We start from the raw sequence: 17780 nt of genomic DNA on the forward strand, positions 1-17780 counted from the left end.
TTTGAAATTTGTTTGTACATTTTATGTAAATTGTATCTTATGTAAATAAAATATATAATGGGCATAAACAGCCATATGCATTGCTATAAGTCCAATAAATATATTGATGATGATCAAAACAAGACAAAAAGTTCGTAAATTTATTGCGGTTGGAAACTTTGACAAACATCCTAATAACGATTTTTGTTCCGCCAAATATAGTGCACTTCGTAAAATAACTTGGTGACATGGCAAGGCAAGATAAGTGTGAACATTTTGTAGTAATATAACTTTCAATGAGCTTAGAGATTTGTGTACATAATGATGTTTTATAACATTGGTTATTTTCTAAAAATAATCATGTGAACAGCAAGAAAGTAGTGCAACTTAGTAATATTTCCTGACTTAGCCTTAGAAAAATAACATGCCGAGTTCTATGCGTGAGGGAAAGTCTCCGTGTTCTCCGAGCTTGTTTTCAAAACACCAGCAAGGGCAGCCTTTGAAAATGGGTGAGAAACAGATTATCACAATATTTATGCAACGTTCTGTCAGTAGTATCCTGAGAAACCAGTAAATTAAGTGGTTAAGTTGGTATCCCAGTGCAGTGGTGTGTCAGTGTCTGCAGTTTTAAGGGTTATGAAAGAGAGAATGACCGGGAAAGTAACAATGTATGCGGCTGCATATTCGTCTGATGTTTTGAGAACGGGTTCTCACATTCAGAGGTTCTTATATAAAATGAATAGGTGCGGCGAACTATGAGTGTAACAGCAGATGATTGCGGTCATGGATCAGCTGACGCGGAGTGATACATCGAATCGGTGAGACCGTTTGTTTACAGAAGGTCTCAGGGATGGTGATTTAGACCTTAGTACTTCAGCGAGTACAGAGAGTTTCAGAGCTGGAGTTGTATAATATTCCAGATTTCCAATGTCCGAGTGTTCTCATACTCTAAATTCAAAACTGGTGCGTACATAACCCAGAGCTCTCCTGGGTATATCCATAGACAAAATGTAAAATTAGTTCATTTATTAGACTGCTGTTTGTTTCAAGAGACATGCGGTAAAGAGTTTATACATGAAGATCTATTAAGCAGCGTTTTGTGTGAATACAACAGAATCATTAACTTGAAATTAATTGCATTTCTACTTCTTCTCATGAGGTAATCAGATCGTAATATGGTGGAACATGAAGGTTTGCTACAGTTTATTCACATATAGGCTAATCGGGATTGGGCCTACAGTTTGATTGACTGTTTTTTTATGTTATGGGCATATCAGCACATAACGCTACACTCTGTCTTAGTTATCTCTGGAGCAGGCGAACGAATTGAATTGAATTGAATTGAACTGCTTTATTTTACTTCGCTTTTTGTGCCACTTTTTAGCTAATTTGCGAAGATGAGGATGAGCGATGATGTGATGAAATGATGAATGGACACTCACACCCATACCCAGGCCAGGATTCGAACCCGGGACCCCTAACGTCGTAGCGCGATATGATAACCCCTCTGCCACGTGGGTCGGCGAGCAGGCGAACGAAAACAAGTCTCTGCGCAGGTAGTAACGCGAGGTCGTATGAACACGTGAGAGAGAACTCGGTTGCGTAGAAGGGAGGGTGGGAGCTACTGCAGTTACCAGCCTTCGCAGCACTGCTTCGCTCTGTCCACTCGATTTCCTCCCCTTCTCTGACGCTATGCGCGGCCTTGCTTCAGAGATAAATAAGACAGGGTGTAAAACAAAATTTAGGACAAGGTCGCGCCTTACATCACGGACCTACAGTTTGAAGTGGACCCCGTGAGGCTACAGCGTTATCACTATGCCTTCGGGGAGGCTTGTGCTGGAATGTGGTGTGGTTAAACACTCCGCTATATGATTAAAGAAATTGACACTGCTTGTCAGAAGTCCACATACCTTCTTCTTGCTCTTCAGCTGCACTTGGTCTCGGCCTTTGTCCGCATTCCCCGGGGACGACCTCCTCCACATTCTCCACGCTATGGACGAGTACGTGAAGGCCAAGCTGAGGAGAGGAAAGGCAAACGTTGAGATGAAGATAAAAACCGTGTACACCTGGCCGTGAAGAGGCTCCTCCCAGTATTCTCCGCAATCCCAGTGGTATCTGAAAACAAAAGGGACGTTATAAGCGAACAGTTTTAGACGCTAAGAAAGCGAAGGAAGTTTTCGAAAAATTGCGTCGAGATAGAAATTTGGTGGACGTCATACTGACAACATTCACCCTGATAATACTCACGATTTGAAACGATCCGCCGTGCACAACGAATAGAGTCCTTTCTCCACATATAAGAACATTTGCATTGGTCTACAGGGAATACTTTTTACGCGATGAAGTTAAAACTAAGACACAGTGTTCTCCGGTGTGCGAATTAGCACGGGGTGTCGGGGATTCCCCACACACAAAACATTTTATCCCCAGCAAGATAAAATTATTTTATCCCTGCAATTGATGTTTTTATACCCGTGAACAGAAGAAAGTGTTTAAAGGTATTATCGAAAGGGGGGGGGGATAAATATCCAACTCTTACATTTTAGGCCTTAATTGACACGTGGGTCCTTGGGGGGGGGGATTCTAAATTAAACGTTGGGGGGACAGTATTCAACTCTAGGTCTTAGATTATGGCGGATGTTTTAGTTAGAGGGATTGAGCATTAAATTGAGGGGGTATCAAATTTTTGTATATTACTATTGTCTTAGGCTCTTGCGGAAATTCTGCTGTGGTGACTGAGATTTTTTTTCTTTTGAGTAGGTAATATTATAACGGAACACAACCACCGCAAGGGAAACCCCTGTGATGAATGAGGTTGGTAGGATAAACAAGTATTAAATCCTTACCAAAATGTATTCCTCGCCTCAGTTTTTGATAAAATTTTGCGCAATAACTAGCAGATTGCGACCTCAATGTCAAAGTGTGTTGCGAACGGAAACTTAATATTGAAACATGTACCCAAATCTATCCAGCTTGCAATTTCTTAAAAGAAAAATTAATCAGTCAATATATATACAAACAAACAATACTTCATAAATTATGCATTAACAAATAAGACAGTAATGAAACTTTTGAACAAAATTATATTCTTCACAAATTATCTAATATATATTTGGAATGCATGGCCATGCCTACGTGTAATTTTACAATGCTATTACAAGTACGTAACAAATGTACCAATATTATAAGAGTTGATAATATTGTTGGCACGCATAGATGGCCATATTTGTAGTTTCGAAAAGTTCCATCTTCATATCAAACTTGTTCTTTGCTTTGTTAAAGTATATAGTATGTTACCAGAAGATTCCAGCCTCCCTTCTTTTAAAAACATATATGTCCGGTTTCTAAGTATAAAGATCACTTATACTTCACCACTTCTGCTATGTAGATTCCTGAGTATAAAATGATGTCACTGTTGTTCAAGAACAACTATTCAGTTTTTTGTACATGATGTACGCTAATTTGGATGAAGATTTAAATTTCCAATCTTAACATAATTAATGCCCATATAACAGTGCATCTGAATGGACTTGTTATAATATTCACTCCAACAGTAAGTCTAAAATGGGCATGGAAATTTTGGTGGTAGGATTGAGTATTAAATTTAAACAGGGAGATAGGAAGCTCTAGATAAAGTGTTCATTAAATGTTACATTGTCAAGGGATTTTTGTAGTGGAGACAGTTGGAACATTAAATTTTGGAGACTGTACTTAGCGATATGGTACCACACGTGTTTGACCCCGAACGTGCCAAAAGAGATGCTGGAAAAGAGTAAATATCTCGGGATCCTAAGGAAGTATTGACACCGCATCAAATTAATATTCTTGAAAGCCTGCAAGGCAATGGATTATAAATTTTCTTGCTCGCTTCGCTCGCATTGATGTCTTGCCAGAGTGGTGGGTGGCACTTTACTGAGGTGAATTTGAAGTTTCATACTACAGTTGCATTACAAGACATAAGCAATATTGTAGATATTCATAAATAACATCACTGCTTACAAATATAATGCTTAGTGTTGGTATACAGCTTAATTTAAGCAGGTGCTTCATTTGGAACATAAATATAACGAATCCGCATTTCTAACTTCTTGTTACAGGAAAATTTAACTTTATCAAGTTAAATTTGCACTGAAGATAAAATCCACGTAATTATTGTTATGGGTTACTAAAATAATTATATTTACCCCAAGAAAACGGAGGAGGGATGACTTCTTTGAAAGAGAAATCGTGTTATATTATCGCCCTGACCTTAAGAATTTCTAGCCATGGTTCTGCAATATCTCTTGAAACAATAATTCAATCGGTCATACAGCTGGAGCATATTATTTGGTTTGCCAAGGTTGAGTTTTCTATCTTTATCTTAAGTTGTGTAACAATTTGTGTTAAATAATCAAATTTCGAGTTTTATAAACTCACTCACAAACACTATTTATATGCACATTTACATAATTTAATTTACTACATTTAACTTATCAAAGCTTTAAGTTTTTTTTTCAAGAATCGAACAATTAAAAAATTAGGACAGTTTAACATGGTATTTCATTCAAATAGACCTCTATTATTACGTATTCATCCAAACTCTTTTTGGGAGATTATGATGAACGATTTTAGGAGCTGTCTTGAGTGATGGGGACCACTGTTTAGGGAGGAGGGGCAGACCAAGTAAAGAGTTCAGTAAAGCTAAGGAAAAAGTTACTTTCGGTAGACAAGATGTCGTAATTTAATAGTTTGTGGGAATTACGATATGGTTTGAGGGCGCGAATTATATGATTTGAGGGGGGAACGCATGACATGATTTGGGGGGGAGATTGCGCCATTAGCCTTGGGGGGATGGGCACTCCTGTCATGTTTTGTCTTGTTACAAGCCACAAGAGAATCCAACTTAAATAAACTATGATATATGGCAGCACCATTAAGACAAGTTCTTGTAAGCTGCTTAAATCAAACAGAATGAGAACAAATTTCAGACAAAAAGTTTACAAATGATTAGGAAATAAGCAGGAAAGGATAAAAATATAAGAGATGAAGGAAGAAATGTGATATAAGCAATGAATCGAGGCTACTCAACTAGTTACAGGAGGTCTCGCGTTGATTTTAAGTAATCAGAGTTACCATCCTTACAGTCGGGTCGTCGACAATGTTAAAAATTGTGACACCGTCAAGTATGGTAGGTATATGGTTTTTTATTGCATATTTTCATTAACTATAATGTACTGAATTAAAATCCGAATGTTGCCACTCTGGCATCATTGAGCATTTCTGGCTATGACGTCAATGCGCCATTTTGTCTAACTACATAGTTTACATTAGGTGTGATTAATCATTAATATCTCGAGAACTAATGTACCGATGTTAGTCATTAGGACACCTTTGGAAACCTTATAACCTCCATTATTACGTAGTATATTATTCATTTGTGTAAATTAATAAATAATAATCATTTTTCATAATATTTTAAAAATGTAAGTAGATTTTTACAGTTTCCTAAATTAATATCTGATTTTATTCTAATAAAAAGTAGAGGAGAACGTTGTAAGACAGTTAATACAAAGAAAAATACAAATTAGAAATTAATTAATTTCATTTTTCACAATACATGGTGTCCGAAAAGATTGTACCTATTTCTTCTCTTTCGTTCTTCGTGACCGGTGTGCGGAGAGATCTGTAACAAGTACTGATTACAACTAGACTTCATAAGTTTCACTTGAAATTCTCACCGTGCGTAAGTGAATTGTTTGTCCAAAATGGTGGCGAGTAAAACAACAGAAAACTTTTCGTATTGTAGAGTATGTGAAAACATCTGGGATCACAGTTCAACATAGTTTTCGGCATCTGTTTAGGTTTGATCCACCTGATAACTTCATAAAGCGTTGGCTTACACAAATCCTGGAGAAAGTTTGCCTGTGCAAAGGAAAAAGCATTGGTCGATTGTCATCTTAGGTTTCGGCAGTGGATAGAGATTGACAAAACCTCCCAGGTCAACCCCAGGAAGTTTGTTCGAAAGGTGAGCTGTGAGTTGGAAGAGCCCCGTTCTATGGTATTGGATGCACTTCATAGGCGTTTCTAATTAAAGGCTTTGAAGGCGCAACTTGTGCAGGCACTCACTGAACCAGAAGACGAAAACACTTCACTCGTTCTTCATCGTAAACGTGCACGATTTGCTTCAAAATGATGATTTCAGGGAAAGGATCGTTTTCAGAGACGAAGCTATCTTCCATATCAGTGGTAGTGTGAACAGACTTAACGTTCAGATTTTGGATTCTGAACAACCTTCTTCAGTCAATGAGCATGAGAGAGTTTTCCCAAAGTTGAATGTCTTTGGTGCCAAACCCAGAAGTATGCTTTGCGGGCTATTTTTCTTCGCGTAAAACACCGTTTTCTGTATGTAGCGAGTTACACAATATGTACAAAAAGTAAAAAAAAGTACCTATGTATTTTCATTCGATTGTTCTTCAGCAGACGCTTTTTTTTTACAATTTGTTTCGAAAGTTACAAAGAGCTTTCTTACATATATACATATTCTACAGTAATTTTGCGATGTGAAAAGTAATTAATAGTTGACAAAATCGACTTCTTAAATTTGTACGCGTTTCTGTGCTTCTTTGAGTTCATAAATTTGATACAAATTTTAATTTGAACAAGGTATTATCTTAAAAATATGTTGAACATGTTCAAATAAAATAAATAAATAGCAGAATTCTTAAAATTGCTTGGATACTCGATTATTATTAATGTTACATATCCTTTTGATAATACACATTTAGGTTCATATTTTATCATATATTGTTACATATTTATCTATATATTTTTTTACTTTGATAGTATTACATAAAATTCCGGGGTCCAGTGATAATTATCTAAAAAAATAAACTTTTTTTTCCTCAAATAGGACACATTCAGATAAATGCGTTATAGTCCAGGCAATTTCACTTTGACCTGGGCAAAATTGCTTCGGAAGGTTCTTAAACCGTTTCTAGCTCAGAAATTATTGCTGAATAACATATTCAAAACCAGACAAAATCGAACCACGGGAAAACCCCCAAAAACGGATTTCAAAATGGCGGACTGGCTGTTTTCTACTAAAGGAAAAATATAGTAATTTACGCATTTTAGAGAGTGGTAATACTTTTATTTACATTTAATAATACTTCGACTAAACCTATCTTTCAAAAATATACCATTTCTTATGCAATTTTGATACTAAAAGTTATTTATAGAAGTTAGACACTGAGAAAATAACAATTACATGAAATAAAATTATTTTAAGTTCTCTTAATTATAAAGTCAACTTCTATGGATGGACAAAGTTTAATCAATTGTCTTCATCCCCGTAAACACTGGCTTACACATGGGAGGCTACAGTCCCTCTCAAAATTTTGAGAGAAATCAAAATTTTTAAATGGAAGCAGCAAATAACTTGGGAATAACGAAAGTGTAAGTCCCTCTTTAATTAATCCTTAGCTTTCAATTTTGAGTGAAAGTTCCAAATATACGAAATCAGTAGAACATAGGTAATTTCCATTTTTACAATTCCAGCCCCACCCCCCTCCTCCCAATAAAATTAATCCTGCGTACGATAGTAACTGTCATTATATTATTATTGCAACTACTCGCCACGAGCTGTAGGAGAAGACAATCGGTTTCGCTTACATTCACATCGTGAAGTATCATCAAGGTTCGACGTGCAAGAACAGCAAACCATCTTAAGGAGGAAATTTACATTTAGTGGGTGTACGGCATAGCAGGAATTATTCCTTACATACCAACACCTTCCTTCTAGCTCGATCGTCTCTTCTCACTACTTCCAGATTCTTATTTGAAAGTGTGTGTGAAATTTAAGGTACTTTGTGGACGAATCGGTAGGTGACAAGCACTCACTCATGTGTAACAAACGATATATCTGCAGCTAATGTTGTCAATTAACATTCGACGACATAGTTCGTTCGTGGATTCCGACGACTCGCAGTCATACAACAGGAGCAACGGCTTCAATATCTGAATATTGACAGGAATGGAATCAAAATGAATTTGCAGCTGATCGAAGTTCAGTTACGTTCATCAGTTTGTCCAATGCTGAGGATTTCCCAATTGAGCACATTGTGGATGTGGTTTCGAGTTTCTGTTTCAGGTCCGCTTTATTCACACATACGCTAATCAGTACTGGACATGCAGTTTAAGGTGAGAGAGATCCTAATCACTACGTGCCTCCACCAGGTGAGCCCACTAAATACAAGGCGACGGCACTACGCCATCGGGGAGGCCAGATAAATTCTGGGTGTGGTATTACAGCCAGTGAAAACATACAGAAAGAGTAGCATCTTGCGGATGTGTCGACCCAACAATGATTGACTTTCGAGGATATTGTAGTACACAGTATTGGGAGATGGTCCCTGTCTTATGTCACTGCAATATTACGACTTAAAACAATTGTCCTTGGCACGGTACAGAAGCAATTCGGCCTTTTCCCTCTATTACTGTTGTCCAAATACTTGCATTTTGTAATGACGCGAAAGCAGGAAAGATGCCCGCACGAGTATCCTCATCTGCGTTGTACACAGCACACCGGTGCTTCTACAACATCTCACCTGAAAGGGGAAAAAATGCTTGATTGTTTTCTTAATTAGCCTGGAGTGTTCTTTCTTGCCGGTGCTGAAATTATCATTCGTAGTCTTCATGCAGAATCTCCTGAGAATTAAGCCCTTGTTCGTAGGAAAGCCTATGTAGCCATCATCAAAAACGATAGCCCTTTCATCTGTTTTCAGAGTGAAATCTACACAAGGGATATTGCAATTTCTTCAACTTCCATTCGAAAGTTATTGCATGACCTAACTGAGAATTCTGGGCTGCTCTCAACATACTTTACCATTCGAATAATGCACGAGGATATGCACGAAGCAGATAGTAATTCTCTGAAAGAGTGCTGCATCTACTTGTATATCGTATCCGACAGGGCCCACAACGCAGCAGCAGCAGAAAATCCCATGATTTTCACTTTGTCAATCTTTTGGCAGAATATTTGAGAACAATCTTTCTCAATTATTTTGAATCTGATATCCGTACCAATGTAGTTCACAAAAATTAACTGCTGTACTAGTGATGCAGAAATTTGAGTCAAAATGGAATGGGGGGTATGGATTCCAGTCGTTCTATTCCTTTTTAAATAAAGTTATGGTCTTCCGTTTGTCTACTTTCTTGCATTTCATTGTGTTGCTCACTACCCTTCATCAAAACTCTGGTATATTCTTGCATTACTAAGTTGTAAGTGGAACACAAGTATATAGAAAACAGCAACGTTGCCTTCTGGATTTCTGTAAATCCGTTTCCTCCTGTCAGTTCTCAACTGCTTTGCAGGGAATGCCACGAGGTCTGATTCGAGTCGCACACAGGGTCCCGGATTCGATACCCGGTGGAGGCATATAGTGGTTCCGATCCCACTTTAAACTTTAGGTCCAGCCCCAATTAGCCTTTCTGTGCATAAAGTGGACTTCAAACAAAAATTCAACCCGAGTCCGGTCCATAATCTGTCACTTCATCTTGTCACAATTTTACAACATAACAACTGATGAGAGAAAACGCTCAAAATCAAAATAAAACAAATACCATCCTTTTGAAATCATCATTGCTTAGCTGCATGGCTGGGGAGAGACCTGCGCTCGATCGCCAGCTATAAACTTCAAAGGAGACAAAGAAAGTGAACGGAAACATCCATCGCGACACTTTAGGCTGCTCTCATGCTGAACTAGGCTTTGTGGCGGTTCCTCTCTCGAACCTTTAGGCCACCCTCTGTCGTCAGCGTCCTCGAGCATAAATCGCCTTCGAAAACCCATGCAATCGCAGCCATTACATTAAAAAAATCACGAAGACAAATCGTCCATCCTCATCTTTACCTTCCTATTTCCTTCAATCACCTTTCAATATCCTATTTCATCTGTTTCTTTACCTCGGCTAATTCAGTGGGCTAATGGGATACTATGACCCCTCTCAGGTACGGGTATAGTAGTAGAAATACGTGGGATATGAAGCTTCAACTGTTATGTACTAAGTCATTTGATAGGCTATGGAAAAGGGAGATTTTATAAATGAAGGAGGCTTCTTTATGGGCAATTATTTTCCTGAAGATGGTTTATTTTCTAGATACTTTTATAAATTTACATCTTAGTTACAGATCTCCATAAATAAAGGACAGAACAGATTTCCTTCTTATAATTAAATCTACGCGACTTTTGCAGTTTATTTACATAATATGGACCAAGCGGTCATATCAGTTATATGAAGACGACCAGGCGCTTGCTTGGAACTTTATGAATGTTCCTTGACATAATGAAGCATAACTTTGACGTGACTGGCGAAGGTTTTAAGTATTGACTCCGATTTTAATATAAATTGGACATTATGGTCTGGCTTCAAGATATCTGCAGAAATACAAACTGCTATAATTCGTAAAATATTAGAGACATCGACTTGATATCGGGTATGGCAACATGTTAGCATGTTCACAGGGCGAAACCTAATCATGCCAGATATCAATAAATAAGAATCATGGAGAAGAAATAATCTGAACTTATTCTTCCGTATGATGGCATGTTAGCATGCCCACATGGCGAACCTACTCATACGGCAGAATAACATTAAGTGTTGTTGCTTTATGCATAAATTGAAAATATATTACGTATATGTTTCGAAGAAATCAAACTGAATTGTCACAAAGTTGTGAGCAATCGTAAATTAACTTATTCTCACGCATGGTGACATGTTAACATGTCCACAGGGCGAACCTACCCATGCGTCAGAATAACAGTAAGTTCTGAGTCGAAATTTAACATTATTTTGTGAAGATTTTATTTAAAATTTCAGAAAACTTCAAAATAAAGTTGAAATGAACTTATTCTTTCGTATGGTGACATGTTAGCATGTCCACAGGGCGAACCTACCCATACGACAGAATAACTATGTCTCTAAGCTAATTTGGGAACCAAGACTGAGTTCTTGAACCCTCCCATAAAGGGAGCTGAGTATTTAAGATGTTAATCCATCGGAGTCGGTGATGAAAATGCCCCCGAATTAGGTTCCGAAGCTGTATTTATACCCCCGCATGTCAAGCAGAGCGCCTCCCGTGACACAAAAGATAAACATAGCTACAGCTGTGATATGCAGAACTAATTTGTGAACAATGGCAATATTCTAAAAATTAAACAGTATGTTCCATAAGGTTCATTTTTTCTATGTCTAAAACAACAATTATGATCCTTAAAGTTTCTATAATATTCTCTACTATAAAGTTGTCACATTCTTAAAAACTTCTTCCCAATGTCCATAAGGCTTATATTACTAATAACTCCAACTGAAATTTAGCTCTTATGGCTTTCATAATAGTTTGATTCTAAAACTGAGAACACATATTTTTGACTAATTGTCAACAATGAAAGATTTTGCTTTCAAGAAGCTTGCAAATAACAAATTCTAAACTTCTCGAATGAGAGAATTAGGTCATTAGTTCAACTATTAAATATCTCATCTTTCATAACGTTTTTATAGTGAATATAAAAAGTAAAATAATTAAGAATAATATTAAATATGACCGAATCTTTGATATAGTTCGGGAGGATCATATCAAAGGATCACCGATAACATACTGAGTAGATTTCATAACTGGAATACATGCATGATAACTTTTAACTGGCTCAAAATACGTTGAAAAAACCGCAATCACTGCATTTCTTGTGAAATTCTAACCTGATATCATATGTCGCATCACCCCCTTTCAGTTTATAATTTTTGAGTTGAATTCAATATCGCAGCCAACAATATGGCAAACTCTTCTTGACACATTTATAACTATGGCTCCCCCTGGACCTAACCTCTTTCTATTATGACCAATTGTTCCTAGCATAACTCCTTTACATTTTATAGAGGGTGTTAAGGGAGTTTTTACTCACTTTGAAATTGTAAGAAAAAGTCATTAGATAACATTGCTGTGATACCGGATAAGATTTGGGTGCAGAAAAACAGCAAATGGAGTTCAATCCTTTCATAAGCCTTACAGTGATCAACATTACTTCCCACATAATAGTATTCACGACATTTTTCTAGTGATGGAAGAAGCACCTAGGACGAAAGTAGTTTCAATTAAAAAGGAAGTTCAGAAGAAGCGTAGCAAGTAACAAAATTTGATGGAGAAGTTTGTGAAGTGACGCATAGGTGTTTATAATAACTCCCGCTCGAACAAAACACACAAAGTACACATATTCCACGTATCATTTTCTTAAAGTTCTATGACACAAATAAGAAATAAATGTAATTTGTGAATTTGGCAGTGGTTCTCGAAACTAGTAACTGTAGAACATTTATATTAAAATTAAATTATTTGGTTTTTCATAGAATTACTCTTCTCTTCTGATGAAAGACGTAAATTTGTGAAGAATAATTTGCGTGTGACAGTGCCGCAACAGAATTTGTGAGGATATCTTACATTTCCTTTTATTTGCGCATACTTTTAGTTTTTGTACGGAAAGGCAACACTCCCCAGTCACTGAAATGGACAGTTCTTCCTGCCATGGCTTTAGCGTTCCTTTGTGAGTGTCTATCCAACTTCAGCTAATCACCATTCATCCTCATCATCGCTGTGAGCCACAAGTGGCGGAAAAGTGACGTAAAGTAAGGAAAGATCTACGATGTAATTCATGTGAGAATTCTGGCGTGAATATTTTAGCAGAAAATAGCTTCGATATAGACAGAGACGCGCAAAGGATTCGAGGTTTTATGGCCACGTATTCTACATCCCGAGCAAGGAACACAAAGCCGGGGTCGGTGCTTGGGTCTGTAATGTACGGGTACTTCCCCTGCAAACGATGTCCTCCTTTACAGCATTCCGCCAGTTTCATGGCCATGCATGACGTAATAAAAGCCTGGACACAAACAATAGAATGTGTCCTTCCGCCGCTGGGGTTGATTTTTGTCTTGTTTGGCGGAATGACGTAAACTTTGGTTAGTACTCACTTTACCAATCACCAGAGAATTGCAATTCAACTAGCGTGAGTCTGGCTACCAAAGGCACGCACATGTGTATGTGTGTGTGTGAGTATGTGGTGTGATGTGTGTATGTGTGTGCAGACCCACATCCTCACACTACATACATACAGTTTCGTTCGGTGCAGCGATGCTGTCTTTGTAAGTCTACCTTGAAAACAATGAGAGCCTCAAGAGGTCAAACGCTAAAGAGAATGCGTTATAAATGAAACAGAACAGAAACGTTCAATATAAATCTTAATATCAAGTTATTCCTGATCCCTCAGACACCGATCCCTCAGACACCCAGACTAGAGGCTGAACGCCGAGGGCGTCTTGAGCGGGAAGTTTAATATTGCACAATGATTTAAATTTAAATTTATATCTCGGTAACTACGAATGCTAGAGTTCCAAATTCTAGCTCGTTTTTTCAGTACAGTCTAGGCTACAAGCCTATGGTCGAAAGAAACACATTTTTCATTTACCATTTAGAAAAGAAAAATAAGAAATTAAAAAGAATTAAATACTTTTCTTACGAATATTCAACTTTATCGGTCCCCCGCGTAGGCAACGCCACAACATGAGGGTTTGAAACAGTACCTGCGTATTGTCCGATATGTTTCATTCTCGTCGCAAAATTTGTGCACTTCTTGCTGATACTTTAGGAGAAGAAATGTTTCCTAACGTAAAAGTCATGTATTTAAATTTCTGCAAGGTTTTCGATAAAATGTTATACCTCGATAACCACAAATGCTAGAGTAACAAATTATAGTTAGTTTCTTTAGTACAGTCTAGGCTACAAGCCTATGGCACAAGGAAACTAAATAAGTTCATGTACCATATTTAGAACAATACGACGAAGTAAAAAAAAACAAAAAAAAACATTTTTTAACGAAAATTGAAATCCGTGCGTCCGGAACGTAAGCAACGCCGGGACGTGAGGTTTCCAAACATTACCTGCATATTGACGGATGTATGTTCCAGTCTCGTCGCAAGAATTGTACACTTGCTAATGATACTTTCCGAGAAAAAAACTATTTTCATATTTAAAAACCTTTTTTTATTTTCGGATGGAAATTTAAATTCTGGAAGTTTTTTAATACAATTTTATACCTCGATACCTACGAATGCTACAATAACAAATTGTAGTTCGTTTCTTTAGTACAGTCTAGGCTACAAGAATATGGTTCAAAGAAATTAAATAAGTTCCATTTAACATGTGGAAAAAGACGACAAAAGTGAAAGAAAATATTTTTTTCCGAAATTTGAAATCCTTCGGCCACTCACGTAAGCAACGCCGGGACCTGAGTGTTCAACACATTACCTGCATATTGACTGATATATGTTCCAGTCCTGTCGCAAGAATTGTGTCCATGCTGCTGACTCTTTCGAAGGGAAAAATATTATTGTAAAAGCCGTGCTTTTTTGCTGGAAATTTAAAAATTCCCTATTCTCTTTTGTATCTTAAAAATTATTAATTATAGATTTACAAATTATACATCGTTTTCTTCAGTACAGATGCTATAAGGTTATAGTCGAAAGAAAACAATTTTCATTTATCAAGTAGAAGTCGAAAACGAAAAAATCTTACCTTTGTTTTTTTTTCCAATAGATTGATTCCTACAAACATGACAAACGTGCCTTGGGAGAAATATAGATTTTTCAGACATGTTCAGGATTCTAAGGAACCACTTTCACAGAGCTATGGTTAGGCGTTTCCAATATTTCTGGCATAAATTTTTAATATTTTAGAATCAACAGGTGATATTAGGTGTCACTGCGTGTGTGAAATGTTACATCTCTGCCTTTAAGAGAATTAAAAAATATGTATCATCCGTCAGTAGTTGCACTTCCTGGTTACAAATCTTGAAGAAGCGGGCCGCTTGTTAAGAAAAACGAGTGTGGGTAATCAGGAACGTCCAAAATGAAAAAGTAATTCTCTTAAAGGTTTGCTACCCTGAGTAGGGACGGTGACGTGCAAGTTCCAGAAAATGACAAAACATTTGAAGAGAAAATTTGAGTGAGTAATGTACTGAATTAATTCAAATAAGTGACAACGAGTGAAGATGCTAGAGCATTTATTAACTTTTAATGAAGGTCCCGTTTATACGATTTTAAACCTTTCGAAAATTGTGCTGTACGATTCCCGCTCTCCTTATTGTCTGTGTCGTGGTTCCGGATTTATAGAACTTTGTGAAACACATAAATATAAATGGAGATATGTTAGCACATCCTTAGTTATATTTTAGAATTATCGCTGAAATATTCTTACGTCAGAGTTTCAATAAAAAGAATCGATTACTTTTATCAAATCACATTTAACATGCTTGGTTACCTCCTGGAAATATTAAATCCAAAGCGGCACGGCTCGAATACTCCTTTTTCAATCAACTTCTGAAATTTCTAAGATGTTCCTGTCATTCCTTGGCTCTGCGTTGTTCAAAATCAATTAAGTTGAGCTGAATGCGTTCCAAATCTAAGCTGCCTGCCATGGAGAATATCTCGGGAAACCTATTTCACCATTATTAAAGAACTTTCTATGTTTTGTAATACACCTGTGTACCAAATAGCTTGATACGTGATATGAAAATGCAAAATGCTGCAAAAGCAAGCAAAAATGAAGCTCCGGTTTTGTGGCCGAGTTCCTGTAAGTGCGACATCCGATCTCTTCCCGGAAGTTCCGGGGTTCAGTTCAATTCAATTCAATTCAACTTCCTTTTAAAATAACGAGGTTCAGCCTGCGCTGTTCTACCATCTAACCCCGTTGGATACATATACATACTAAATGTTTGTACAATAACAATCAAAGAAGAAAGAAAGAATCATAAAGAACACACAAAAGGAACAAATACAAAATTGAGAACAAAGGTTCGTCTACACACTAAGAAAAAAAAATGAAAACAAATACACAAGGGATACACAAATTTTGATTTTGATTTGATTTGCTTTATTTTACTTCTTTCTTTGTGCCACTTTTGGCTAATTTGCGAAGATGGGAATGAGGGATGATATGATGAAATTGATGAATGGACACTCAGAAACATCCATGCCCAGGCCAGGATTCGAACCCAGGACCCCTATCGTCGTAGCGCGATGTGCTAACCACTCTTTTTTTTACTGCTATTACAATTTGTATTTCTTTCTGGTTAACCTTTACATTTTTGTTTGACCTCAATTAGGTATAAAGCACTAATAAGAAATTTGCATACCATTTCTTCCTTGCTTGGAGAGGAATTTTTTCGTATTGTTCTTGCAAGAAGATGCTGAATTATTTCTGAAAACTGCTCTCGTCATTGTGAAATATATATAACAAGTATTCTGTTATCAATCCCCTCTCTGGGCAAGATTATTCTTTGTGACTGTAGCTTTATCAATGACATCTAATCATAGTCATCTTCGCGATTAGTCAACTCTTCAGTTTCATTGGCATATTTTCATCGAAGTCTACTAAAAGTTGGTTGTTATTTTATGGAGTGACTCAAGCATGCATGCATATTTCATGTTTTCTTTATTTTTCAAAATCGCACCCCCTAAACTTCGTTTCGCACCCCCTCAGCACACCTAGATGATTAGTTGTGACGCTGCCGCTGTAGGCTAGAAACAAATTATATCTTCACACATATCAGCGACTTTTTTAAAAAATAAACATGTACTCTACCTTAATATCAAAAACCAAATACTAAAACCATAAATGACAAACTTCATTGCAAATGTATAAGCTACCTGAATAAGGGGCACTGATAGAACTGAATACAGTGTCTTATTTCTCGGCAAATTCTACCCCATTTTGATATATCACATTGACCACATTTGAGTGTCAAAAAATGAGGCTGACTCAAAGATGGCGGCTTCCAAGATGACGGCCATCTTCGTAGCATGACCTCTAGATAGTTTCCGCCCTCACCTACGTCATGTGTCGTGACATTGGATTGGTGTGTGTCAGCCCGTTTTTCTTTTATATGGAGTGTTCCACACTTCTGGCAACCTGCATATTATTGTATACAGTATGTCTACGAGAGGTATGACATATTTTAGTCGAAAAAAAAAACAGAAGAGAGCTAATGAAGGAAATAAAACATTTTGAGTTTATCTATTTCCATGCTATTAGTTGCCTTGTATTATTCCCAATTAAAATCTGTCACGCCTTTTGTAGGCATCCTGTATATCAATATCTTCCACAGCATTGAACTCATGATCATTGGAGTTGAGAGTCGAACACAGGCTTGAACATGTCAATTGAACTTGGGCCGACCTCCGAGGTGGAGTGGTCAGCATTAGCGAAACGTGTCTGGAAAGCGAAGTAAAATGAACCATATCAATCAATCACTTGCACTGTGGAGACTATAGGGAGCGCTGAGAGCTTTTCTCCTGAACGCTGCACTTCAAGGTCATTAATAGGTAACAGGTTTTATGGTGCAGCACTTCCCAAAAATATAGCTGTTTTCATACGATCGTTTGAGATATGCATTTGAAGACATGAAATCAAGTAAAATGAACACCTTTTCGTGAGATTAGCACATTTATTCCCCTTTCACCCCCTCTTTGATGCTTCAACACTTTTCTCCTTCCTATTCTTTCATGTTTTATTAAAAAAAATGGACAGAAAAATAATTTATTTTCACTCTTCTTGAGCAGATACATAAAATCCTACAGTCTCATTTTGTACAGCAGAATGAGAGCTATAGAATGGTATAATATTGCAGCTCCAATAGTTCCCAAGATAATGTAGCAAAACCCGCGAGAGAAAACTCAAACTTCAACAAAACCTATTCGGCAGAAACGCAGTTCTCTATGAG

The 17780-nt window shown here is 37.1% G+C and overlaps 1 protein-coding gene across 1 annotated transcript in view; it reads right to left on the reverse strand.

Moving 5' to 3' along the window:
- LOC145995094 (RYamide receptor-like) overlaps window positions 1–17780 on the reverse strand; it is a 320260-nt gene that overhangs the window by 98079 nt on the left and 204401 nt on the right. The window contains exon 6 of the mRNA XM_083131628.1: window positions 1890–2094. Coding sequence (XP_082987754.1) covers window positions 1890–2094 — 205 coding nt within the window. The remainder of the gene's footprint in view (window positions 1–1889; window positions 2095–17780) is intronic.

Source organism: Lepisma saccharinum, chromosome 11 (genome assembly GCF_977018435.1).
Source record: "Lepisma saccharinum chromosome 11, izLepSacc3.1, whole genome shotgun sequence".
Lineage (NCBI taxonomy): Eukaryota > Metazoa > Arthropoda > Insecta > Zygentoma > Lepismatidae > Lepisma > Lepisma saccharinum.